The sequence below is a fragment of the Crocodylus porosus genome, unplaced genomic scaffold (assembly GCF_001723895.1).
Source record: "Crocodylus porosus isolate Cpor-Errol unplaced genomic scaffold, CroPor_comp1, whole genome shotgun sequence".
Taxonomy (NCBI): Eukaryota; Metazoa; Chordata; order Crocodylia; family Crocodylidae; genus Crocodylus; species Crocodylus porosus.
Window position 1 is genome coordinate 27,470,307 of NW_017728918.1, and position 27,668 is coordinate 27,497,974.

The following is a 27,668-nucleotide window of genomic DNA, read 5'->3' on the forward strand; positions in this document are numbered from 1 at the left end:
GAACACCTTGCTGGGGTCGTTTAATCCCAGTACTCTTTCCTGCCATGGCAGGGGGTTGGACTTGATGATCTGCTCAGGTCCCTTCCAACCGTACCAACTATGAAACTTTTTGCTACTTTTCCCCACTCTAAGCTGACTGTTAATTTACTGTGATTTCTCTTCTAAATTCAGATATTGTAGTACAGTTCTTTGACATATAACTAGCATTTAACTTTCCTGTAATGATAAGAATATTCGAGCCAGGGATGTCAACATTACAGACTCACTGCAGCTTTCAGTAGAGTGGATGGATCACTGGACCAGTACCAAAACAGTTGGGTCCTGCTCTTTGTTCTGCTACTCAACTCACTGTTCAGTTATTTCTTCAGGATAGGAAGGCCCAAATCCTATTCAACTTATTAGGTATCTAAGTACTACTTGCTTATCTAAGACCCTGTTCAGCCAACTAGATGCCCAAATGGTACACAAGGTTCTTTGGATAAATGTGATATCTTTTATAAGACCAACTAAATAGTTGGGAAAATTGTTCATTGGAAGTTTTTAGAAACAAACACCCTCCTTCAGACGCAGGAAGAGTCTGCTGGTATTTTGTACACTCTCCTGGGTGGAATAGAAGCCAAAACGCAGGTCGGTGAAAGTGCAAATGCATGCAAGTGAGGATCTGAGGGAGTGGGAGACAATAGGTGTGAGACAGGTTGGGGGAGGTATCACATTTACCCAAAGAACCTTGTCTGCCTATGTCCTTAGACCAACATGGCTACAACCAACAAACCTGGGTGCCCAAATGGCGTTTAGTGGCTTTTTCAAACAGGGAAGTTCCCAACCTTGTGTATCTGTTTTCATCTATTCTGCATTTAATCCAAAATGCAGAAGCAGTTTTGGAAATATGTGCACAGGGGTCAGAACCCAGGGTAGTTGTCCTCCCAGCGCAGTGCCCATCTTACTGGGGCTCAGAGCCAGGCTTCTTTTGGCCCAGTGTAGCTTCCTTTTGTGACTACCCAGTAGTCCAACTTCACCCTCACCAGGAGTAGTGAAAAATCCTCTCAGCCCACTCTAAACCATGGCCTGGTAGTTAATGCGCTTAAGAAACAGGAGATGTGGCTGAGGAGAGAAGCTAGAGCCTTAGGCCTCCCACTTCTTTGGACAGCGATCTAACCACTAAATTATTAGGCTAAAATGTAGATGGTCTTCCTTTTTCATTTGACAGTCCAGTCCATCAGAATGAAAGAGGATCTGTAATTGATATAAATGATATTTACTGTCTTTAATTCATATAGGATGAAGAAACAGATCTGGGCCTTGAGCATCTGAGTAGTACATGAATGCATTATAGAAAGTAGGTGAAACAGTATTTGGACTGTATTTTCATGGTCTCATTTGGAGCTGCCCAAGACTATTGTATTACAACTAAATAATAGTAGTGGTATGTCTTTTATTTTAGAATCTCAAAGTGTTTTGCAAACGACATATATAGCCTCCCATAATTTTTTCAGTTAGGCTGTAAACTGTACTTAAAAAGAAGATAAAAGCTTAAGTGCATGTAGGATTTTGTGGGAAAACTGGAAGTAGAACCAAGGTTCCCTCTTTTTCCAGTCCTGTATATTAACTATTAAGAGAATTCTTCCTAGATTAATAAACATACTTTTAGAAGCAACAGCTAAAACCTAGCCCCTATATCCGGTACACACGTCGGTTTCAGTGGTGTATGAACAGTGTTACGGGGAGCCAGACAGGAAGCAGTTTCTGTTTCCCGCTCCCAAGCCTAGCCTGCCATCTTTGTTTGGGATGAATAGAGTATCTAGATGTCCCACTTATGAAACTACAGCAAAACACACTCGCACTGAGCACTCCTGGAGCATTCCCCACAAGAACTGCAGGCTAGACCTCAGCTTACAAGTTTCTATTTTCTATAGTACATTTTACTCTTTAAAGATTGGTCAGAACTGTCACAACGAGACTGTCATTGGCATAGGAATTTGTGTTTATATATATCTCCAGTGATCATTAGAAACCATTTTAATGAGTAGCAGTCTTGAGGGCATTAGATTACTGTTTCTTTCTGAAATAAACAAAAGTACCAATTGTGTGCAGCAACCAAAATAGGCACCTTATTTACTGCTACTTGGATCTGGTAGCTGTAGCAGCTTTTGCATAGAAAGCTTTCCAGAATATCTACTGTAATAAGAGTATTTAAACAGCTGGTGCATCTGTTCAGTGAAGTCTTTGTACCACTTAATATGCATCAAGTGGCTATAATTTTTGTCTAGATGGCTTTATCAAACTATGGCTTTCCTTTGTCGTCTTTATTAAGATAAAACATTGATTCTTTATATTTTTAGTACTTAGTGCGTGACAGCATTTTATTTTTTTTCTTTTTATGCAAATTTATATTTTTAACAAATGTTCTTTTAGAATCCTCAGAAGCTGTTTGTTGCAAACTTTGGTTTGAAAATTCAAGTATATTCACAATAGGATTTTTGAAATAGTAATAGTATTGTAATTTCTCTGCGATACTATGTAGGAGTTCTTAAATCAGGGCAAAAAAGAACCATTTTATGCAGGAAAATACATTATTTTTAATGTTTTAGATTAGACTTCACGGGAAAATAAATTGTGTTAAAGAACTCAAAATGTAGTGTTCTTAGTGTAAGGTATTAGGTGTTGTCCTTATCCTTAGCAGATAATTTTGAATTTAAGCCCAGAGTAGAAAAACAATAGCAAATAGGTACATCTAAACACAATATTTTTAAGTATGTTTCATCTGTAGGACCTTAAAGAAGCAGAAGTTTTTGGTGACATCTTGTGCCCAAAAACTTGTCTGATCTATAGCTGTCTAACTGTCTCTCAGCTATAAAGTTGGTCTGATAAAAAAATATCATCAAATAAGCCTTGCTGCTTGAATATTTCCTAGACCATCACAACTATAAGCACTCCAGCCTAACTGATAAAACAGTAAGTTCTTCTCTTCTTGCACTTAAAACTACTCTATAGACAGAAATACATTGTACTAAGAGGGGAGATCACAGTAAAGGTTAACAGTCAGTCTGTACCTACTATTGGCTTTTTGTCACCTTTTGTTGAAATTCCTCTACCATTTCCAATAATGTGAATTACAGCAGTCCACATAATAACTTGCTGGTCTAAAACCCATGGGAATGTGAATCGGTTTTCAGATATGCAAAGATCTACATTATATCTTTTCTTTTGTGTCCTCCCTCTTAAGCAGAGAGGTTTGGAAATGGATAAGAAGTATGGCTTACAGTAACTAAGCTTCCAGAAAAAATGCAAGCTTAAAATCTGCCTCCTTTTCTGTAAGTGGAGACACGCAGTGTGTTTTTTGTATACTAAATTGACTTTACCACCTAGTATAGTTGAGGCAGACTCATAATGTACAACCCTACTAAGTAGTAAATTATTCAAGTTCAGGGTAAAGTTGTCTCTTGAAAAATGGTTAGTGACTTTATGACAAAGTTACTACTGTACGTAGACTTCTGTTATCTCCCTTAGTTGTAACTTTGGGGGTAGCCTTTGCTCAAAATAAACTCGCTCGCCTACCACCTAGTTACCAGGTGCTATAATAGTGCCCCTGCAGGCACCTAGCTTGGGAGGGGTCATCATTTGTCCATTTCTTTCTGTGCAGTAAAATCCAGAGTAAATTACTATGTAGTAGTTATTATGTGCCTGCACCCTCTGCATTCATCTGCAGCAGTAGTGCTCTTCCTTTAGTCCAGGGACACCCTCAAAAATTATGTTGAGCCTGGTTTCCTTTCATGGTGTTTTCATCTTAACTTTCTTGCCATCAACACAAGTGGAGGCAGGTAAACAGTTCAAAGTATGGTGATTTCCAGGGATCCTGGTTTTCGCTGTTAAAAAATCCAAAATTCTCTGTTAAAAATAAAAAATTATCTGACTAAAAACCCTAAAATCCACTCTTTTACGTGATTACACTATATGTCTATCTCTGTCTATAGGTAGGTGTTAGGTATCAGTTTGAACACAAAGCTTTATTTATATATTTACAATGTTAAAGCAATTTGTCCCCCCAGTTGCTTTTTTGTAGTGTTGAGCAGACCTGATATGCTGGTGCCCTCCCTCTACCCGTGCTGTGGCTCCTCACTCCCAACCACAACCCTCCACTCCCTCCCTCCCAATCACTCCCAATGTGCTGCTCCCAGGCCCCAGCCCCACAGTGTGTGTGGAAGGAGTGGTGTGTGTGGTGGGGGAGGGAAGGAGGTGTGCGACCATAAGTGACACCATAGGTGACATATCAGGGGATATGGGGGGCATCTTCCACCCCCAAATTTCTGCTCCCACAGTGGGGCACAGGGCTGTAGCCTGGCCAGGCTGGCACTGAGCAGGGGCCACCTCCATGGCCCACCAGGTGGGACCCGAAGTGGGAGGGAGTGCTGCATTGCCGTGGCTGTCAAGGTGAGGCACCCCCTGCCCACTTAGCCATAGTTGGGGGGACACAACTCTGTGCCACTGCTGTGAGCCCCGCACCAGTCACACCACCTTGGCCGCCAAGGTTAAGCACTGTAGCAAAATGCAGTTTGGGACCCTGAGGCCTTTGGCAGATGTTACACTTAAGACATGATTAACTGGTTAGTTGCATCTTAAGTATTGATGTGACCACACATTCGTTCAGTTAGTGGCCAGATAAAACAGGGAATCAGCCACAAAGTTGTTACATAAAACATGTAATAACTCTGTGGCTGGTTCCCATCATGCCTTAAATTGAACATGTGGCCAACACTCCCAGCCTAAGGAGCACACCAGAGCCCTTCAGGACTTGTGTCCACCTGAGGCTGGAAGCATTGATTAGTCAGCTGATTAGGGATCACAGCCACAGGTTGGCAGGGGAGCCAAGGGCTTTGATATGTTTCTTTGGCTGGGAGCCCCAGTCAGCTGATTGGTGCTCCCAGCTATTTGCTGGTGCTGAAGGAGTCTGGGTTCATTTCCTGGGCTTCCCCTGCACTGGCAATATGATGTGCTTGGCATCTGATCTGTCATGTCTCCTGCTATGCATGTGTGGCATGGCAGGGGGTGCCATTGTTGGGATTGTGCATCAGATCCCCTTGCGCCTTTAACATCTACCAGTGGCTTGAGAACACAGCCTCCTAATGACTAGATATTAGGAGTCTAGCTTTGCAAGGATTTTCCAGTATACTTAATTACCTATTACACCACTGACATTGTTAAACATTTTGTAATTTGTTAATTAATCCTTTAGCTCTAAACATCACTTAAAAATATACCTAATTAATTAATTCAGCTCATTTTAGTTTGGTTGCCAATATATTTAGTATACAGTCCCCCCCCCACTCCATTATGCATTGTATTTTAGCTGTTTACTTGTTAATAGGTTCTAGTCTGTGACTTTTTTTTTAGTTCTCATTATTAGGTAGTAGCACATTAAGATTAAGTTAACTAGTGTGGATATCCTTTCCTTTATTTGTACTTGTTGTTTCTATGGCTTTTTTCCTGATCTACTCCATTTTTTATGTCCAATTTGGGTACTTTATCTAGAGTTACAACTCTAAGCTGCCAAAAAAGTCTCAAAACTTTCAGCATCATTCTTTTTTCATAAATAATAGGCTAATATTGAGTCACTCTTTTCCAACATGACCCTATCTGGTAAACACCTGATTGCATGAAGATGGTCACAGCTCTAAAACATGTTCTCTCAACAAACAGTCCTTCGAAAATGCTTCCTTTTTACTTCCATTACCTTAGATTTTTTCTTAAAACATGTCTTTCTGTTCACAAATACATAGTGTAAGCCTACATGCATAAATTAATTTCTTGGCAGTCCAAGAGTCTTGTTAGTCTCCAGATGTGCACTGCTGGTAATGCACATTTGCTACCAAACTTCAAGTTTTGGGACTATGAAGTGTGGACAGTAAGTACCGTTAAGACCACAGGAAGAGGGGAATCCTGACCCAGTTGAAGTTGATGGAATTTTGCTGTCAACCTGAACATAGCCAGGGTGCCACCTTGCGTATTGCTGGATTATAGAGTGATCGTGGACATGTATTGTCCTACAATTGTATTCAGTATTTATGAATATGTTGCAATTGCCACACATATTATGAGCCGGGAACACTGAGTTTTAATAGCATTCACTCTATAATTCCCACCAGCAGCCAACATGGCTTTCTTAAGAACAAATCATGCAAAACCAACTTGATAGCCTTCATTGACCAGTTAACTGGTTTGGTGGATGAAGAGAATGTGTAGACATGGTATTCTTGGATTTTAGTAAGGCTTTTGATCTGATCACAGGATGACATTCTCCTGAAGAAGTGAAAGAACTGAAGAATTCAGTGGGATAAGAAGTATTACTTTTAAGTGAATACCTAATTGTTTGAATAACTTCAAGCAAAGAGTAACTACCTATAAATAATAATCCCTACTGTTATTTCAATGTTGGAATAACAGGAGGCTTCATTTGGGGTTCCATATGAATTTTTTCTGGGTCTAGTAGTTTAACACTTGTAAAACTCAGTATGAGGAGGCTGCAGTCATTTTGGAGGATAGGAGTAGAATTCAAAAGGTTATTAATAAATTGGAGAACTGGGTGATACATTTGTCTTGCTTGAATGTTATTTTATCTAAGATGCTACACCTAAAGAAAAAAAATAATGCACAAATACAGAATGGGAGAGGATTTGATAGGTGGTAGTACTATTTAAAGTTGTGTGGGTCCTGCTAGATCTCATATTCAACATGAATGTGATGCACTTGCAAAAAGGAAAAAAAAAGTGAATTTAGTTGTGGTCTTTGTTTGCAGGTACATTGTATGTAAAATACACAAGGTGATGATACCACTCTACTAGGTACTAGTTAGGCTTACTTGCTATTGCAGTACTGGGCTCCACATTTTAACAAGGATGTTGAGAAACTCCAGAGGATCCAGAGGTGTGCAACAAATATGAGAAAGGGGTTGGAATGCAAGTCATATGAGCAAGAGTTAAGAGACCTGGGTAAGCTTACTTTGGAGAAAAGAGATTATTAACAGGAGGAAGAAGATTGTAACTTTCAAACATCTGAAAGCCTGAAGGACTTAAAGCAATGAATGGGTTTAAACTGCAGAAAACAGATGTAAATCATGTGTCGGGGGAAGAAAAACTTTCTTACTGGTGGAATGGTAGGGCTGTGGAACAAGTTGTCCAGGAACGTGTCAGAATCTCCTTCTCTGTAAGGTTCTGAGAAGAGGCTGGATAAGCATTTGTCTGGGATGTTTTAAGAGTAGCACATCCTGCATTCATGCAGGAGGTTGAGCTTGAGATTTCTTCCAACCCTATCATTCTTTTTAATAATAGTGGGTCAGTCCTATACCATGTGTCACAATATCTTAGGTGTTGCGCCCCTAATGCCGGTGCACCCTTGACCTGCGAGCCTGGGTTGGCACAACCGGCTTGGCGCGAGGAGGGGGATTTATGACCGGGCAGGTGGGTGATAACAGTGAGCAGGAGTCAGAGGGATTTAAACACAGCGTGATGGTTTCACAAAAGATTTATTTTACTTACGCTTCTGATGTGCTGAAGCGTAGGCAGAGGAGCTGATTGATTTAGTTACAGCATGCAGATATCATGTTACCCAGCATTTACATGCTGGGTAAGACAGTTGCTTCCGAGTGATTCATATAAGCCGTTGCAGTCTGCAGATTACTAAGAGCTCTTGATAAGAAAGATACGCCAAAAATAGAGAGATAAATGGACCGATAAGACGAGACGGGGGTACGCCAGAAAGATAACGTAGGCGGAGAGATGCACGATCTGTTCTTCTTGAGTGTATACGTGGTTCTCTGCTCTCTGCTTTGGGCGGAAGTTCTTTCAAAGTTTTATTTGACACAGGTGACCAGTTACTATACGCCAATCATAAATAATGAGTTGGCACTTGTGCTTTCTTTGTTTGCTCAGGTTTCATAAAAAAGGGGGGTTATTTTTACTTGGGTGGTACTGGTTCTGTTTGGTCACAGGATGGCGCGCATAGTATATTTAATTTTACAACTTTACTGAAGTCAGCTAATCTCGTTACTGTAGGTACTTTATCTTTTGTGCTGGGCTGTCAAGTTCAGTTTCTCTCTTTTGTATGAAAAGCTCAAGCGATTTGAAATGAGGCACAGATAGGGAGGGGTGTGTATAAGCGACATTGTTAATACAGAGGGATAAATTACAATTACAGAATTTGCTGTGTTAACTTCTGTCCTTTTGTCATCTGACCTTTTGTACCATCGGCGTCTGAAATCAAAGACCTTGATCTTTGACATTAGGAAGTGACTTGCATTATTCAGTTCTTGTGTAGATTGCTAGAAAATGGGATGTTGATTATGATGTACTTCCTTGTTTTGTTTTGTTTCATTTTGTTTCTTTTAGCATTGCTCACAAAGCAGTAAAAACAGACTACGCTAACTGTAGGCCAGAATTGCCCCTTCACTTTAGGCATTTGAAGCCAGTGTAACATGATTTTTTTTAAGTGTAAATAGATTTTTCTAAGGAGCAGCCATCTCTTGTAGAAGTCTGCAGTCTTTTCTTGACCCTAGGTTGCCCCCATATGCACACTGGGGTTTTTGACTTATTTTGTTGCTTCTATAATTAATGTACCGTTTGCCTTCACCAGACATTGTTCTACTCTGACTACATAGTCAGTGGCTAAAAGCCTTGTACACAACTGTGGCACTGTAGTAAGTATTACTATTGATTTAAATTTTTTAAACTAGCCACCATATTAAATGTTTACATGTTATGTAAACTAGACCCCTGCTGCCTAAGCTATTTCACTGATTTAGCCAAGGTGGCAAAATATTAAATATTTCTCACAATCCTTCTAAGATCTTCTTTAGCTCTCATGAGGATTAGGCCATTTTAGATCAACAACAAGAGGGCAGAACATGAACTGAAAAACACTGAAGCAAGTCCTGTGTCCTTTTGACAGAAATATGGGGAAACACATACAGTAAATATGACTATTTAGGAAGCATAGTAGAGAATAGTATGAGTAGTTGCTTTGTACTCACAGCAGTGGCTTTTTAAAATGAAATCTGATTCTGTAGTGTTATCTAGGCCCTTTAAGGTCCTGAAATTACAGGTTTTAAATAATAAAAGTTTTAAACGAGAAAGAATATAAAGCCATGCAGATGCTATTTTACCTATGCTAAAATCAGTATTTTGAGATTTTAATAAAGTAGACATACTAAGTCTCTCATTTTAATGTCATATAATAAAGAAGGATAAGCTGTTTTGTGTCTGTTACATTATAGTGCAGCTGCAATATACAATGTAGGTTTGTTTCCTTAAGGGTGTTCATAACCTATAGTTCCCATTCAGTTAAATGGGAGTAGTAGTACGTTCTCCCCTCCTTCCCCTTAAAAATCAATGTCTTTATCAATAAAGCAGATAGTCTTCAACATTCAGAAGTTTTATTAACTTTGAAATGCTTCTAAATTTAAAGATGATTTGTTGCCCGGAAAAATCAAGCTCCAGGGGAAGGATAGTGTAGATTTAGTGCTTGGAGTTTGAATCCGTTTGTGTAATTTTAAGAGTAAGTCATTTTTAAAGCACTTTTTATATGCTAAATTTTTATATGAAAGTATAGACACATGGTTTTTATGGCATTTGGCCAAAAGATTATCATTTACATAAATTTCTCTTTCAAAAGACTAGTTATAATGTATTGCACTCAGAAGGTTAGAATAGAGGTTCCAATATGTAAACCAGCAGTGGGCTATTGGCTTCAAAACAGTAGCATTGTTCATCATATTGAGAACACTGTTCACATTCAGACTTAAGCGGAGCTAGCATTACAATTCAGCTAATTTGTTTCATGTGACTTTTCAGCTGTGTGTTTTATTTAAACCTTTAATCATCTTTTTTGGCAGGTTTTTTTTAATTTTAAAAAGTAATGCAATGGATACGGCATTTTAACTGTTCCATTTCAGATATCATTTTATTTTATCTTAGTTCAATTATGTGTGTATGAGTATAGAATGGACAACTTAAAATGCATGCTAATTGATTTTTTTCCAATGTTGGTACTTCTGTAAAGGAAGCCCCCTTTCAACTTCTAGTCCCACTCCCACAACTGATCATGTATTTTTGCATTATAGCCATTGTATAAATTGTATGTGCAGTCTTGGAGCAGGGACCAAAATCCAGGATTTACCCCTTTTACAAGAGTGCCCTTGTCACTGGGGTACAGTGTTATGCTCCCTCTTAGATGCTTTTTCTTGATCCTAAAGTCTCTCATTCTTCTCTGACTAGTTGCCCAGTTTCAACAGCAAGGCTTTCAGCCTGGCCTGTCCTCTATTACAGTGTTATAGGGTTTTCTACCTGGACATGGAGATGTCATTTTGAATTGCTGCAGTTTGAGGAAGAATATAAAATCCTGATCTCCCACTCCCTGAGCCAAGTGTTCTTAACAATGAAGATATTGTACACAGATAGGCACTCCTCCCATTCACGAAGGGAATACTTAGGCATATTAGTGTAGGTGAGGGATTTGGACTGTAAATCCCAGTTTCACATAGATACCTAAGCCTCGTGAAGAAGTGAGATTTCAAACACACTCCTTTCTTCATTGTTGCCCATGGGCAGGCTTAGGCATCCCCTGACCAGCATGCTGAGTGCTGTAAATCCCAATTGTAAGCATGTTTATCTCCTCATTTAGAGTATGGGGAATTTAAGTGTCTCACACCTATTTGTGAATTCTGTGCCAAAAGCTAGGCATCTAAAAGTCAGGCACTAAAATGCTCTGCATCTCCATGTGCCTTTGTCAATATTGCCCTGTGTAACCATCATCTTTGGTATGAAAATAGCTTCTATTTTTGGGGTACATGGTCCAGTATGCAGGTAGTCTGCTTTAAGGTCATGTATAGTCTCTAGCAGAGTGATTCTCAACCAGGGTGCCACAGCCTTGAGATTCTTTAAATGGTGTTGAGGTGCCATAGTGTTAGCACTGTTAGGTTTACAAACATGATTCAGAAGATAAACCCACAGACTTCAGATAGAAAGACAACAGTTATGGATTTCTGAGTTAAACAAAAGACTGCTCTATCAGTTTTTACTTTTTGTTGACAGAAAAATAAGACCTGGTATTTTCCAAGGGGTGTTTTGAGTTAAAAAGTTTGAGAAACACTGTTCTGGGATCATGTTAACTGTAGTTGTTCTACCACATTAGCTATTTCACATAGCACTATGAACTCCAACCTTCCAAAAAAAAAAAGCACCGAAGTTTGAAATAAGCCAGGGGTTGTCACCTGTAGGCTGTATTGGGCCTATGAAGAAACTGAATCCAGCCTATGGCAGCTCAGGGATTTGACAAACATGCTTCAGCCACACCAGAGGAAGAGATCTCCAAGGTCGTATTGTCTGCCATATTCAGTTTCTTCTCCCTGCTGCTGCAGAGGAAGCACCCTCAAGATACTAGCACCTGCTTTTTTTCTAACTAGTCCCATCTTTTGCTTGCTGGGGAAGTCTGGAGGTTTGGTCTGTGGCAGGGGCTAAGTTGCAAGTGAAAGATTGCCAATCCCTGCAATAAGCCATAACTAAAACCTTTGTACGAGTGTGGCTCTTTTCCCTCCCAACCTGCAGTACTGGCCATTAGTGACATCTTTAATTTTGCTTCTGATGGCCTTTCTGTAGTAACACCTTTCTACAGATATCATCTGTAAAAGCTGGCTCTGAAAACAGTCTGTTGTTACATGAAATGGGTGTTGTGGAACAGATTAAAGAAAAAACATGCTTTCAAAATGCTAATATGTACTGCAAAAAGAAAACATAAGATCCTCATATAACGTTAGAACTGGGGTGGGCAAAGTGCAGCCCACAGGCCAGATATGGCCTGCCGGGCCATTGCATCCGGCTCGCGAGGCCCCTAAAAATTAGGAAAATTAATATTTATCTGTCCCTGGCTGCCTGTCATACAGCCCTCAATGGCTTGCCAAAACTCAGTAAGCAGCCCTTTGCCCAAAATAAGTGCCCGCCCCTGTGTTAGAATATTAGCCATAGTTACAAGAAGTTAGTAGAAGTGGAAAAATAATAATTGAAATTTTGCTAATTTTCCTTCAGAAACATGCCAGTGTATGTATAGTACAAGAGACTTGTATGGTTGGGCAGAGCTGCCAAGTGGCTAGTTACAGTATGTGTACTGGGTATAGTCAAACCCTTCTTTTTTTAATTTCAAAATAGGGTAGCGTGTTCCACTGGTAGCCACATCTAATGCTGATACAAAGAACATTTTTCTAGTAGTCTCCTTTACTGTGTCACTTTTCTCCATGTCTGTTTACTGGCTCTTCTCTGTTTCATCAAACAAGCTATTTATCTTTACTTTCAAGGATCCACACCCAATTTCTCATTTTTTCATTCACTGTCATTCCTATCGTGATCATCTCCCTCTGCTGTCTGTTAGTTAAATTTTCAAATAAGTCCATTCATACTTTCTTCCATACTGCCACACATGCTTAGAAGGAAGCACTTTCAGAACTAACTTCAAGGCTACCTTGTTATCTTTCTTCACATCCCTCTTTAAACATCTCTTTGTCACTGTCATTTTCTTAACAAACTTAATCTAGGTAATAGTCATAGCAAGCTGGTTGCTTATGCTGCTGCCCTGGATTGTTTCTTTATATATCCCTGTTTACATATGTAAGTCTCTTGTCTTAGCTCAGAAACTTTTGGTGATAGGGACTGTTTGCACAACCATGGGGGTGGGGGGAAAAGGGTGGGGAAAGGCCCTTGCTTTACAATCAAGCATGAGGCAGCAGAGAGGGGGTAGCTTCTGGGGCCGGGGCCGGGGCCGGAGGCACAGCTACTGCTTGTCATCCTTATTCATCCCCCCACACCTCTGCACACCCTGCCATTCCTGCCCAGAAGCCTCCAGTCTCGTGATTCCTATCCCCGCATGCCACTTTTCCCTTTCTTTCCCCCTCTGCTGCACTCCTTACCTGCTGCTGTGGGGCCAGGCTGGAACAGCAGTGCCAGTTCCACACTGCTGCTACTGGCTGGGCTGGAGCCATGCTCTGTACCCAGGGCTGTAACAGGGATGGAATTGGTAGTGTGGAGCAAAGATGTGGGGGGTTGAGGTAGACGGGGGGAGAGACTTAAGGAGGAGGAAGATGGGAGCAAGGAGGGGGGGTGGATACCTGAGGCTATGCATGGCAGAAGTGGTGTGCAGAAGGGAGGAAGAGGAAACAGGGTAAGACGCTGAAGCGGGGTGGGGGGAGGCACAACGTGGGGTAAGTGAGGGGGACAGGCAGCAGGGGTCAAGATGCTCGCTCCACCACCTCCATACTTCCTGCCTCCCACTGCCTGCCCCATTACTGCTCCCTACCTGTTCCATTTCTGCCCCCCCATCACCTCTCCGCCACACCACCTACAGTAGTGGGGGAGAAGGATGAATTTAAGATGATCCTCCAATAATTAGATTCCATACATGGAAAATTATAATAAACTTAAATGTTCTTTGTGTAGAATCTAATTATTGGTGGGTCGTGTTACATTCAGGGTCATCTCGTCTTCAAGTAAATATGTTATATCTATATAGTAAAAAGCACAACGGAGTCCCTAGTCCATGATTAGGATTCTAGGCACGGCTGCACTTCAAATTAAAAAAAACCTAACAAAATCCAAAGAATGGAGATAGAAAGCCGCCACCTTAGGTGCGTACAAAATTTAGAATGCATGGTTCTTAAAGTTAAATGCTCCCCAGAACTTTTCCTCCTTTTGCTTATCCTATTTTGGGTCTTGTATTATTGGCTGTCTGTAGATCTTGTGTCTTCAGATAGCTATGAACCTTCAAGCATGAAATTGGGTCCTGGGGGTCTGGTGGCTTGGGGTTTTTTGAAAAGAAAATGCTGGATTTTTCTTTAGAAATAAAACCAAGTAACACCTTTATAAATATGCAGGTGTACCCTGACCTCTACAGGTCATTTGCATTTTCCAGAGCGTTGGCTTGGGGTTGTGACCTGCTACTACCTCCCTTAAATTCTACACACTGGAACATTTTTTAAAACAGGAACAGCGTTTGAAACGGAAGCCACATTTTGATAGGTTTAATTTGTTCAGGTGCATCTAATTGCTGTTCTTTTTCTCTCTCTCCCTGCCTATTTTTATTTAAGAATTTCAAAGAATATTCCAACAACTAAAGATGTTGAACCTTTGCTTGAAATTGATGGGGACATCCGGAACTTTGAAGTATTTTTGTCTTCACGAACACCGGTTCTAATAGCACGTGATGTAAAAATCTTTTTGCCATGTACTGTGAACTTAGATCCAAAGCTACGAGAAATCATTGCAGGTAAGTACAATTTTCAAATAAAGTGTAATTTTTAGGTTTATTTTTCTCCTTTCTGCATGGATTTACATTGTGCATTGCATTACCTTTGCTATCTCAAAGTTCATAGCATTTAGAGCCCCAGTCATTTTAGGAACCAAGGAAGACTTAGAGAGCCAGTCCCACCAAAATTAAATATTCAAAACCCAAATGTAAATAAATGCTAATATCAAATTTAATAATGAAATACTGATAAGATATAGCAATAAGTAAAGCATTTCAAGTAAAAAAGTGCACTAATCTAAAGAAAAAACTTTTGTTTTACTATTTAAAAGAAGCTAATATTAAATTCTCTAAGTTCTAGAATCTTTCAAAATCTCTAACAGGAGCCAGCTTGTTAGGGGAAAGTGTTTCTTACCTAGATTTCAAATTAAGTTTTAAAAAAGCATTTGTCTTGACTTACCTGCAAGTGGACTGTCCTGAAAAAAACTGTAGTTTAAAGTCAAAGAGCAGAGGTTTTGACTTGAACCCAAATGTTTGTGCTCTGTTACCTGGCCCAATTTCAGAAGCTTGCTAAATAAAACTAAAAAATAAAAGCTTGGAATAGGTTCTACTTTAATATTAGTATTCATATACCCCTTTTTTCTTCTCTTTTTATACTATAGCTAAGTAGATAGTCAAAAAGCCTGAGGCTGAATTGATTCAGTCTTCATAGGTTAGTCTAAGATGCGTAGATTAACCAGATAAACAAATAAAATGTCTCGACTCCTGTCTTGCTGGGGTCATCTGATTACAGCAGTCTTTCCTGCCCAGGTGCAGGGGAGCTGGACCCTGGGATGCCGGGATACTGTGCGTTAACTTGAATCTGTAAGGTATCTGGGACCAGAAGTTCAGTAAACCTATTTAACCTAAATCAGTTGAGTGTGATACTAAATCCATCCAGGTTTATCTTAAACCAGTTTCATCCTTTTTGAAAGCAGTTTGTATGCACTGAATTTCTTTTGTCTTACAGATTTGAATCAGTTTCTGATCACTTACACCGGTTTATACGTAACTTCTGTCCTTAGCCTATATCCTGTCCTAGGCCAGATATAACCACAACATGTACTCCAAAAGACCTTTAACATGCCTGTCTTGAACTTTCTAGAACTGTTTTTACCTTTTCATTGCTCACTTCCTTTGCCTCTTCTGATGTTACCCAGACTTTGTTCAAGCTGGTGGTATTCAGCCTATGTCCTCTGGGCTGAATCTGGCTTGGAAAGCCACGTTATCCAGTCTCTGGGGCTGCCTTTGGGACCCGAAATTTGATGGCAGGGGAGTGCCAGGAAGGGGCTGGAGAGAGGAGCCTTTCCCACTGCCTGGAGAAAGGCTATCAGTTTTTGTTTGTTGGTGTTTTGTTTTTTCATTTGTGTTAGCAAAGACTGCTTGGCAGTTAAAAGGACCAGCTGAAGAGCCCCCTTTAGACTAGAAAGATGCAAAGAGGCATCAGCTTACTATCCCCCCCCCCAATGTTTATGTTTAGAAGATGCTGAGTTACTAATAGAGTAAAACTTTGTCATTCTTTGCTATAAATGCATTGTCCTGCTTCTTGCCAAAAATGCAACAAAGATTTTTGGAACACTTTTGCCTCTTTTGCATCATTTTTTATTATTTTGCCTTTATGTAGTAATGAGCTTGCATTGTCTTTACTATTGTTAGGATGTCTTTTGTTTCTGATATAATTAAAACACTCTTTATTGTCCTTATTCATTGCCAACTGTGGATTTTTTTCTTAGTTTCCATTATTAATTTTCTGCACTTCATAATTTCTCGCCTCTCTGTTTCCAAATGAGATCATCCCCATCAGTTGAATATACTTTAACTTGTGTTCACTGACCTCATGCTTAATTGAGTTGTCTTGTCTTTCTTGCATCCTTACTAAGATCTGGCTTTAGCAAAACCAAGGAGATATGAGTTTTCTATAGATGTGCACAGATGAATCGGTCCAATATCGGATCAGCACTAATATAAAGAGAATGTAATATATTGGAAATCAGCCATATCAGGCTGATAATTTAGCTGATAAATGGCCCGTGCATCCACACAGCTGCAGTGCAACACAGGCAGCAAGGAGCACAGCTGGGCAGCGTGGAGAGCTGCCTCCAGCTAGTAAGTCTGGTGTGGTGGAAGATGAGGGGGGAGGAAAGGGACTGTGGGGCCCAGATCAAGGCCCATGTGGAGAGAGAGGTGTGGGGCTGGGGCTGGCACTGCCCAGCCAGGGCGGGGTAGGTGTGGCATGGAGCTGTGGCTTGGTGGGGTGGGGGAGCACAGCTCCCGCTGCTGCACACAGCTTGTCCAGGAGCTGCTGGTCCATCGGCTCTCATCTGTCACTCGCCTGTTCATCAGGTGGCTCCCGCCGCTGCTCCCACCTCTAATCCAGGAGGGTGGGGGGTGGGGACATGTGCCCCCAGGTCTACATGGGGTGGGCTGGGGCTGTGCCATGGTCTTCCTGCTGGGCGGGGCTGTGCTGGGAAGGGGCTACAGCAAATTTATCACTGCACCCTCCCCCTCGGCAGTCCTGCCCTGCTAGGAAGAGCTTGATGCAGCCCTGGCCCCACCCCACGCAGATCCAGGGGCACATGCCCTCCCGGCCCAGCAGCTGGAGCAGCAATGGTAGCCTCCAGACCAGCGGCTCCTGGACAAGTGGCGTGCAGAGACAGAACTCACACCCCCTGGATGAGTTTTATGGCTCTGTGCCGTGCCCACCCCTTCCTGACTGGGTAGCCTTGCCCCAGCCCCACGCCTCCCTCCCTGTGGGGGCCTCGATCTGCCTCCCCCCTCCTCTTCCACCAAGCCAGACTTACCAGCTGGAGGCAGCTCTCCATGCTGCTGGGCTGGGTGTCAGAAGTAGGATCAATATTGGCTGATATGCCTCCTTAAAAATCGGCTATCAGTATCAGCCCCAAAAATCTCTGTTGGTACACCCCTACTTTTCTAATAAGTTTAAGGTAGAAACTGATATGAGACATCCTTTGTTAAAAGTGCTGATCAGCTTGCCCATTTTTATATCTGGCTTCTCATACGTACCAATCCAAAGCATACTCTAAGCTAACTACATCATTCTTTTCCTTCCCTTACTACATGTGCACACTCAATTCTTCAGATGTTCGTGCTGCACGAGATCAAATGAACATTGGAGGACTTCCATATCCCACGCTGCCATTACATGAGGCACCTGCTAGAGCATCTTCAGTGTTCAGTCAGCCTTCTTCAGTCTGCTCTTCATCCACCTCCTTCAACGGACCTTTCAATGGTGGAGTTTTATCGCCACAACCTCACAGCAGCTACTATAGTGGTATGACAGGACCTCAGCATCCATTTTATAATCGAGTAAGTAACCAGTTAATTAGTGAATCAGTTTTCATATGATTTAATCCAACAGTGTTGCAAGCCCGGTCCTATAAATAATAAAAGAAAAACTAAAAATATTATAATATGTGCAAGCAGGATAAAAAAAAAAAATGATATAACAACTGATTTCTGTGTGGCTATGTCAGGTGACAGTCTGGATCCAAATATCAATCTTTTTTGTTTTTTGTTACAAGTTTTTTAATTGTCTGTGTTTAATGCCAGTGTTGAGCTGGTTTAAGGGAACTGACATGGTTTGCATTAACTACATGTTTTTTAATCATTTAACAGTAGTGTATAACAGAGGATAACTTTAAATTTTGGTGCCTAAAGTGGCACAGTGGGCAGGGGAGGAGGAGCATTTACCTCTTCCTGCAGGCTGGGGCAGCATAGGCTTCTGCTTCCTCTGTGCAAGCTCCTCCTCCATGAGCTGTGGTGGCGATACAGGCTCCCTGCCATTCTGGTGCTCCCCCAGGGCTATTGCCTCAGTCACATCCAGCTTTTCTCCACCCAAACAAATTATGCTGCTGATGTATGAACCTAAATAGGAACAATTCTGTGTATGGTTCATTTTGAAATTAAGTGAAATAGTTTGCTTTATAGCAAAAATACAGTGTAAATAGTATTGAATAAATTATTTTTGAAAACTTTGATTTGCAAAAATAACTGTTTGAAGTTTGTAAGATAAAGCCCATATTTACTATGATTTGAATTTTTCAGTTAGTATATTTTGTATCAAAAATTTTAAAAGCTTGTCAGTATATAAATTATAAATATAAATTACAGCTAGGTGAAGCCTCAGAACTACTTATATTATTTTTAAGAGGTTAGTTGAAGTTAAAACCATCTGTTCAAAATTTGGACTCCACCCAGAAATTAATTTGGTTTCATATTCTTGGAGGGTACAGTTCATTCAATTTTTACAGAATCCAAATACTCAGGACATAATTAAAACCTTTATATGCTACTTTAGTATACAACATACAACTTCAGTTTTAAATAATGAAACTTATTTTATTTTAAATAATAAAATGTAACAGTAAAATTCATGTTAAATGCAAACAAAAAGCCAAACTAAAAATAAAGTTCTTTTCTGTTCTGTGTGTTAAGCAGGAGGGCAAAGTGCAGTCAACACAGTACCTTTTAAATTGTCATTTGGAAAATTGTTTTTCATGTCTGTGGATCCACTTTAGTGCTCTGCTGAAGATAACCTTAGTGTTATTCTTGGTTGTAATACAAAGGTTCCCAAAAACATGTATTCTATGGACTATTAGACTCAAGTCCTGTATCAACTCTGTTTAAAGGTGAGTAAGTAAAACACTAGTCTTTTGTGTCTGCATTACTGCACATGACAAGTTTTAGAATACTATATAGTATAAACTTGAAATTTTAACTTTTCTAATGTCAGTGGAAGTGGTGAAACAGTTATAATAGCGGGAAATTATTTGAACTGGATGTAGAGGCTACTTTGAAGGCCCTCTTTTCATTTTCATAACATGAACAACCAGCTTTTCATTTCTCCAGTATTCCCAAGGATATGATTTTAAAGGACAGAGATGATTAACAGAAAGCGGGCCCCCATAACATCACAGGTTTCCAAGACAAACCAAGGGTCCCATGTACTCTTCATAGCATACTCTGAACAGTTTCTGCTGCAGGCTCTTCATTTTGGCATCCTGGGCCTCAGCTGCTGCACGCCTAACAGTGTGCCACTGTATACTTCTAGTCTAGTAGTTCTCTGGCTGTAAGCTGGACTCCAGACGTGATTCACTGACCATTTTCATAGGATGATGCAGAGAGCATGCTGTGTAATCTTCTGAAGAGAAAAATTGTGTTGGGGATCAGGCTTGTAGCAAGATGACAAATTCTGTGGCAGAACTGTTGAATGTTGTGCTGTCTTGTGATAGATTCCTTGGGTTTCACAAGACAGGACATGGAGTCCTTACTGAGATGATTGGAAACAGATTACCATCACATCTTTGATCCATCCTTTGCAAGCTGATTGTGAACCTGAAAAACAAAATTCCACTTTTTTTTGATTCAGAAATATTTATGCTTCTATCTCATCTCTGTACAAGATCTCTAATATCTCTGTAATTCTATATTATAATAGAATATATATAATATATCTCTATATTATTATATCTAGTACACTTATATTGAGAAATTAGAGCCCCCCCCACTTTTTTTAAAACACAAGCTGAGTTGGTAAATTACATATCTAGAGCAGAAAGATTTCCATGGAGCTGAAGTAATAAAATACCTGAGCCCCGGCAGTAGACACGCAGGGCAAATTACAGCCGTAAGCAGTAAAATTCTCCGAATATTTATAGGATATGGTGAGTTAGACAATTTTTGACCAGTTTGTAGGTTGATCACCAAGAATAGCAAGAGAGCTCTGACACTGGACCTGTTATGGAGAGAAGAGAAACAAGCCCTTTGCAAGATGGCTTTTGAACCCACATGCACTACATTAATCCTGGGAGAAAGCTTTGTGTCCTGAGATCCTACAGCTGTGCATGTCTGTTGTTCTGCTTCAAGTCCCTCTGAAGTATGAATGATACGTTTCCCAAGCCATGTGCATCTGTAGGGTTATTATGGGTCATTCCAGAGACCAGTCCAGGCTTGCTGCCTACTTGCAGAAGAGCAATGATGCAAGTTGAAAGGGCACTGTGTAAATGACTGAGCTGTGCCTGTTTGTATGCAAGTCAGACCTCAGGACAATCATGCCTGATTCAACTGAGACATCTTTTTACAACCAGAAGTTGTCCATATCATTTGAGATGGCTAGGTTCTTTTAATGAGGGCTAAACCGTCAGCATTTCTCCATTAAAGAAATAAAATATTCTGAAAGTCTTTGAAGAATTGCTTCTGTTCCAATAAGGGAGTATCCTAGGAGTCATTTGGCAAATGGAATAGAATTTATTCAAGATACTTTTGTCAATTATCTTCTAATAATTAGTAGCTTTGTCCTAAAGTGTTGGGGGTGGGGGGCACAGAATTAAAATGATTTGGGAACAATTTTCTAGTATTTAACAAGAAGACTTCTTCTCTGAACTAAATTATCCAATGAGAGAAATTAATCCAGTAAAAGAAGGCAGCTCAAAGTGAGGGGAGACTGATATTTTCAGTTTGAAACTCTTGTTACATACGATTGTAACATTAATGGCTGTACCAGCACATGGCATGTCTTCCCACATTAAAAGTATATATGAATTCTCTACCATGTAAATGTAAGAGGGATCCCAGAGAACAGGACACTGAAGCAATGGAGTCATTTAAGGCTGTGTACAAATTTTCCACTGCTAGAAATAATTCTGGGAGAGGAACCAGTATAGGTGTTCAGCCTGCAAGCACCCTTCTCTCCCCTACTCCTTGTGCCTTCCCAAGAATGGGATGGTCCTGGTCTGGGGAAAGCATGGGGAGCAGTGGCTGCTCTAGTCTTCCCATTTCCAGGGGGACTAGAGCCTCAAGGCAAAGCTTCTGCCTGTTCCTCACACCAGAGTCCCACATGTAAAGATCAGCCTATTTCTAGACTAGTCTAAACTACCTCACTTGGTTTCTAGACACGGGGAATTGAGCAGACAGAGCAGTGCTGCAGGACCCCTGTCCATTTCTCACACTGGAGTCCTTGGTATGTGAAGAGCCGGTGGGGAACAACAGTTGATTACCTCTCCTCTGCTCTCCCTCCACTCCTGGTCTACAGCTGCTCCCCCAGCATCTTCTCTATAAGGCACGGAAGTCTTTCTCTATGACTTGACAACTCCTGGCCCCCAGAAGGAGTTGAGCAAGAGGAAGTGTACAAGTGTCCATTCACCAAGGAGATAGCCTCCCAGGAGCAACTTCTACCCAGTTGGAATTGGATTCTTTTTCTCTTGGAACTGCCATTTTTGCTCCAGGAGAAGCAGCGTGAACATTTATATGCTTGTGGTTTCTACTAGGAGAATAGTGATGCTTCTGGTAGAAACATAATGCTTGTCTATGGCCTAAGTTTTTTGCAGAAATTATTCAGTCATCATTTCTCTCATTCATCTTGAAATGCATGGAAATGAGATTTCATCTCACTTACAGTATTTCCTGCATGTTTAGAAAAAAAAAATTCAGCTTTAGTGATTGCACTGACAGGCAAAATTTTGGCAAATGTTATGCTGCTCAAAAAAGTTGATAATTGTGGTTTGCTCTGAATGTTATGTTATGAAACACTCAAAATCTTGTCATGTGCAGGTATACAGGCCAAATAGTATAGATCTGTATAAATACTGTGGTGTGGACAGGGAAACACCTATGATAGGGTAAGTTCTTTTAAAAAATATCTGCATGTAAAGTAAGACTTTATATATTGTATATGAAACAGAGCAAAAAGAACATTTGATGTCCAAGTCTACTTTTCTTGGAAACTAAAGGTAAATGGTTTTTAATTTGTTTAATTTGAACAGGTATTACTAATTCACATGATTAGAGAACTGAGAAGACAAGAACTGAAAATAATAATTTTTAAAGATATGTCCGTGTGAAAAATATTTTAAATTGTGCTAAAACAACACATTAAATGTGCAGGCTTCACAATTACAATTATATTTACAGGTTAAAACAAGTATCACCAGGTTAAAATGGTTGTTACCTGTCTTCTATATGACTATTTGTAGGATTCTGTATTTTGCACATACCTAAATTGCTGTATTGGAATACCACATTACTGAATAATACTAAGCTGAACTTGAAAGAAAAAGAAAAAAAAATGGAAAAAACACAACCATAAAATTAAGAATTGACATAATAATACCAGTGCACTCAAACTCAAAGATAGCATCCCTAATATCTAGTTCTGTAAATAAAATGAAAAAAATTGATTGCAGTAGCATGTATTCAGAATTCTTCACATACACCATATATCCCATTTTATTTATAACTTGCTACTGAAGGTGATGAAGTTGTATACATTGTAGCAAGTTCTTAGTTATAATGATTAAGAGCAAGGTAATTGTTTAATCCTTTTCCACTGTCATACAGAAATTGATATGTGATTTTAATTAGTTATTTTTTTACAAAAGCATTCAGCTAATTCTCTTCCCCATTAAAAGCAGAGCAGGGTAGCACCTTAGAGACTAACTGGTTCAGAGAGACACAAGAGTTTGTAGGCTGCTTCATTAGGCCTGCTTTGTTAGATAGTATCAACAAAGCTAACATCTGGCAAAGTCAGTTACTGCCTAGAAAAGTGTATGCCTCTGAACCATTTGGTCTCCAAGGTGCCACTGCTCTGCATTCCTCTTGATTTGAGACTATTGTGGCTAACTGCCTCTCTCTTTCCTCATTATAGTCAATGCTAAAACTGCCATTGGGTTGAATGGAAGCAGAGTAAGGACAATTCTGAGGAATTTTGAAAAACAAACCCTGAAGCTTTTGCATGACCTCTGATGCATAAGATAAATAGGGCTTTTAGCGTTTACCATTTTTACTTTATTAAATTTGCTGTTAACTAGAGATTGTATTTTGTTGAAATAACTTTTTTTTTTTATAATTACATTTGATTTGTGTAATAGTTTGTGCCTTTTTTGTTACGTTTTTTCCATAGCCATTCTTTGCCCCATATGTTTACATGCCAAGGTATTACCCTGGCAGTTCTCATCTCATCTCACGTCCACCACTAAAAACAAGTTTGTCCAGGGATCAGAGCAATGGCCTAGTAAGTATTTTGAAGGATAATTTAACTACTAACTTAGATAAGTATAGTGAGTACTATTACATTGTTAACTATACTATAAACATTCGAACAATATTTCATAAATAGCGTTAAGAAATTAAGCTACAGCCAGTATGAAATTTTAAAATGTATTTTGTTTTTTACTTTTAGCAAATACCTCATAGATGGGAAATTAATTCTACTATAAAACCGGCAAGATTAATATACTATCTGATGGCACACAAGATTGGCAGGATGGTGTTTTAGTGAAAAGAATCATTTTCTGGTACTGTAAATAACATGTGACTTAGTGGTATGGTGATAAATATTGGCACATGTTAATTATTGTAAATAAACATTTATATATATGTATATGATTTATATATGAATTTTTATTTACTATATACAGATAAACGTCAAAGGCTAGGAGGCAAAAAGTCACATTGTTGTACTTTTAAAATCAGATAGCCAAAAAATAGGTGTTGCTCTTAATTAATTATAAAAAAAAAAAAGTATTTTAATCTGAACTAAAACAAAATACATTTTATGATTAGCATACAGTATACATCAGTAGTAATTATATGTGATGTCTAAATATATCGTATAGCTACATTTTAAACAAGAAAATAGGCATGTTTTCCTAGAAGGCTAAGCTAAAAAAGTTCCCTTTATAACGCATTTCATATTTTGCTGATATAAATTGAAGTTCAAAAAAGAATGAAGAACCTAGGCAGACTAAGAAAATAAAAGGCTCATTTGTCAATCACTTTAATACTAGAATATTGATGTCCTTGGGCAAAGCTAGTAAGGGATTTTAAATCTTTTTTTAATCACTTCAGAAAAACAAATGTTTCTGTTTAATGATATATTACTATTATACTCATTCTTGTTCATTGTTTATTTAATAATTTTGTTGAGACCTTAATAATTTTACCCAAAACATAATATTTTGTTGTTGTTAGGATGTTATCAAGGAGGATGCTGATGAGGGGCTTTCTTCACCCACAGACCCCTCAATGGTAAATGAGTAGTCATGTGGTGTGGAAATTTAGCATCTCATTGCTTCTTCAGCAGTAATGAGTCTGCATTAATCATAACTGCAGTTCACTAACACTGCATCAGTGGCTTGGTGGGCAAGTAGTTAGAGTAGTTGAACACTAATGTAGATTGTGAATGAATTCGAGAGCTAATATGTTAATTATAGAGACCTACTGTTTTATTTTCCCCTAGTCTCCTGCTGCCTGTCCAAGTAGCTATGAAATATAGAGCCTGCAGCCGAGACTATAGTATTTTAGCTGGACAGAGTGTAGGACAGCAGTTGGCCATTTGTGACTTAGTTTTTAGAATCTGAGTAGGTGACTCCCACCCGTTTTCTGCTTTATTCAGATATCCCATCCTGCTCCTTATTGTGGCATAAAGCTTCTGTAGCTGACCTAGCATAAGGCAATTTTATATGAAAATGATAACAGTGTGTAGATCATAGTCCTGTTCTAGAGACAGTATGCTAAGATGTGTCATGCATCTCTAGCATTTATTTTATTATATCAGACCTACATCTTTGTATTAATATTTATGTGGTTATTTTAACCTCTGACTGGAATTTTTAAGACGCTACCAATTCACAAAATGGAAGTTTTAAGTCGCTCCCAAAGCAAAGATGTTAACATTGTTTTGCCCATTCTCTTAATACCTGTATCTTGTTGGCTTCACTTCCTAGATATGACTTCAAGTATGTTGTCTTTTATTTTAACAGGAAACGCTTGCCTAAAATATTACGATTGTTGCATAATAAAAAAATGACAGAATTAGTTACAGCAGTAGAAACCAAACCTGGATTAAAATAACATAAATCAAGTATTTTATTGGAACTGTTTCTTGTTCTTTAACCCGAGCTATTGTACCTACATACTGCAGCACATGACAGAATATCATTGTGTTCTGAAACTTGTGATCAACAGTGCACAATTACAGGCATAGTAAAAATATGTATTCTGATGCCACATACACACATTATATTTCTACTGAGAGAATCTCAACTCTCATGTTAAAAACTATTCAGGCATTTATATGGTTTCTCGTGGAACAAAAATGGCAATTCTGGGAGAAAAACAATACATCTCTAACGCAGTAGCAGTCACTCCCACGAGACTCTATGCCTGTATATTTCCCTGTGGCTTGACTCTTCCTGAGGACCAGGAGGGAGTTGAGCAATGGGGAAATGCTCCTACTCCACCTTGAAAACAATCTTCCTGATTTGGGGGATGTCACAGGCAGGTGGGCTCTGTGAATGTATTAGTTTAGTTGCAGGCTGACTGGGTGCTGCAACTGTATCAGCCACTGGGCTGTTTGGTTCGGGATTGTGGAGGCAGAGTTGGGAGTGAAGCAAAGACAAATATATTACAGCTTACACACACACAACAGTTAACAGAAAGAGAAATGCGATAAGCAGATAATGCAGTATTAAAGAGCTATTAGTAAATAATAACAGATAACAAATTAATGTGTCACGGGCCAACTGGGCACTGCGAGGGTATCAGCCACTGGGCTGTTTAAAACAACAGATACAGACATGGGTTGGCAACTTATCAATAGTCCCTCAATGCCAGGTGTGCGCCAAGTGATTCCAGCAAAGTCACGTGTCCCCGATCCACGCTGTTGGAGGGATTACAGGGGAAGGTCCCTTGATCAGGATCCAATCCTCACTCACACGGGGAGTTCGGAGTTCAAGCTTGGAAAAGTAATGATTTTTCTGTTCCCTCTTTCTTTCTGGTCACCTGACGCACGCGCTTTTTATACCTACTCTTATGCTAATCTGTTGGCGTTAGAGCCACTCACAATCTTGCTCTATAGCGGTTACCCTATGGAATTGAAAGGTGTTAAAAATTATCATAAAAGGTTACTACCCAGACTCAGGTTTATCCAATAAGCAAATTACAACGCAGCATTTTTAGATTTGAAATTAACATTATTCAGCCCCTTTAGATTTCTCTGACTATGCTTTCTTGAGACGTGCTTTCTTGGAATGTGCTGGGTGTGCCAGGTGGTTGAATCCAGTTTTTATCATCAAGGCTGAACTCTGAGCAAAAACTGTTAGGTCAGCTAATTTACAGCTGTAGCTTCGCCTTTGAGGCTCAGTCAGTTCCACAAACAGTTAGTTTTATCATTTTGGTTAAACTTATGACAGGCAAGTTACATTTGCGGGTTACAAACTTACAAGCTTTATATTAGGCTAAAATTCCAAATGCCTCCAAAAAACACATTTATTGCTTATTAATTTCTTTGGTTCTGGCCATTACGGGGGGAGGGGAGAAAGGGGAGGAGCAGCTGCCTGATGCTTCCCACTCATTCCTCACGCTGGAGACTGGGAGCAGATGGGGACTTTGCTACTCATGCCCAAGAGCTGAGTGGAACAGGAACCACTGTTTGTCCCCCACCCGTGGGGCTTTTGCTTAATCGGTTCTGTGGGATGGGGGACACAGATACTGTGTCTCTAGTCTACAAACCTCTGGAGATTCCCCTGGCTTAAAATACTAAACTTGCTGACTTTCTGATTTGCATTTCTGTGGAAGGGAGCAGTATTACCGACAGTGTTTGTTTTCCATTAGTGATGGAGGGGAGGGGAATTGTTTTTATGTATCCAGTGGTAGTACAGGATGGCTACTTCAGAAATATTAGTCTCAACAGAAGTGTTTGGGGTACTTCTGTGCCCATCGTTTTGTAGATAACTATAGGCTAATAATTCCATTCAACTACTTGTACTTAATCCATGCATTATTGCCTGTGTATATGATAATAGCTTTTACTTATTCCTTAATACATGAATCTATGCATGCAAAACCAGTGCAGCATACTAAAAATTCATATGATTTTTTTTAATTAATACAAATTACTGTGACTGGTTAGAAGATCTAATTGGTGCCACAACACAAGGATGAAAGCTCAGTCTTGATTTGAGACCAGCAGGGGACTAGAGGTGTTGTGGTTATTCAGTTCTAGATAGCAGGGAGAGAAGTGCCTTTTGATTTGCATTTTAACAACCCTCTTTGGTTAATGCTGTTATCCTCAGGAGGATTAATTTTTATATGGGTCAAAATTGCTGTGAATTGGCAGAGCTCTTTGGGGACGGTTGAACAATATCTTCTCACACTTGATAGTAATGGAGTTGCATCATTCTCTCAGCAAAGATCACCAGTTTTAGAAGTCTCAGATTTTAATAAGAGCTGACTCTGATCTTTCTCACATCAGTAAAAGTCAAGGAGAGTTTAAGCAAAATTAATGAAGCTACATGGATGTAAAAATGGTGTAAGATCAGCATTGGGACTAGTTTTTT

General features: G+C 39.6%; 1 protein-coding gene across 1 annotated transcript in view; it reads left to right on the forward strand.

The window, feature by feature from the left end:
* KIDINS220 (kinase D interacting substrate 220) overlaps positions 1-27,668 on the forward strand; it is a 134,388-nt gene that overhangs the window by 87,808 nt on the left and 18,912 nt on the right. Inside the window, exons 22-24 of the mRNA XM_019538143.1 lie at positions 14,117-14,295; positions 17,414-17,640; positions 23,231-23,341. Coding sequence (XP_019393688.1) covers positions 14,117-14,295; positions 17,414-17,640; positions 23,231-23,341 — 517 coding nt within the window. The remainder of the gene's footprint in view (positions 1-14,116; positions 14,296-17,413; positions 17,641-23,230; positions 23,342-27,668) is intronic.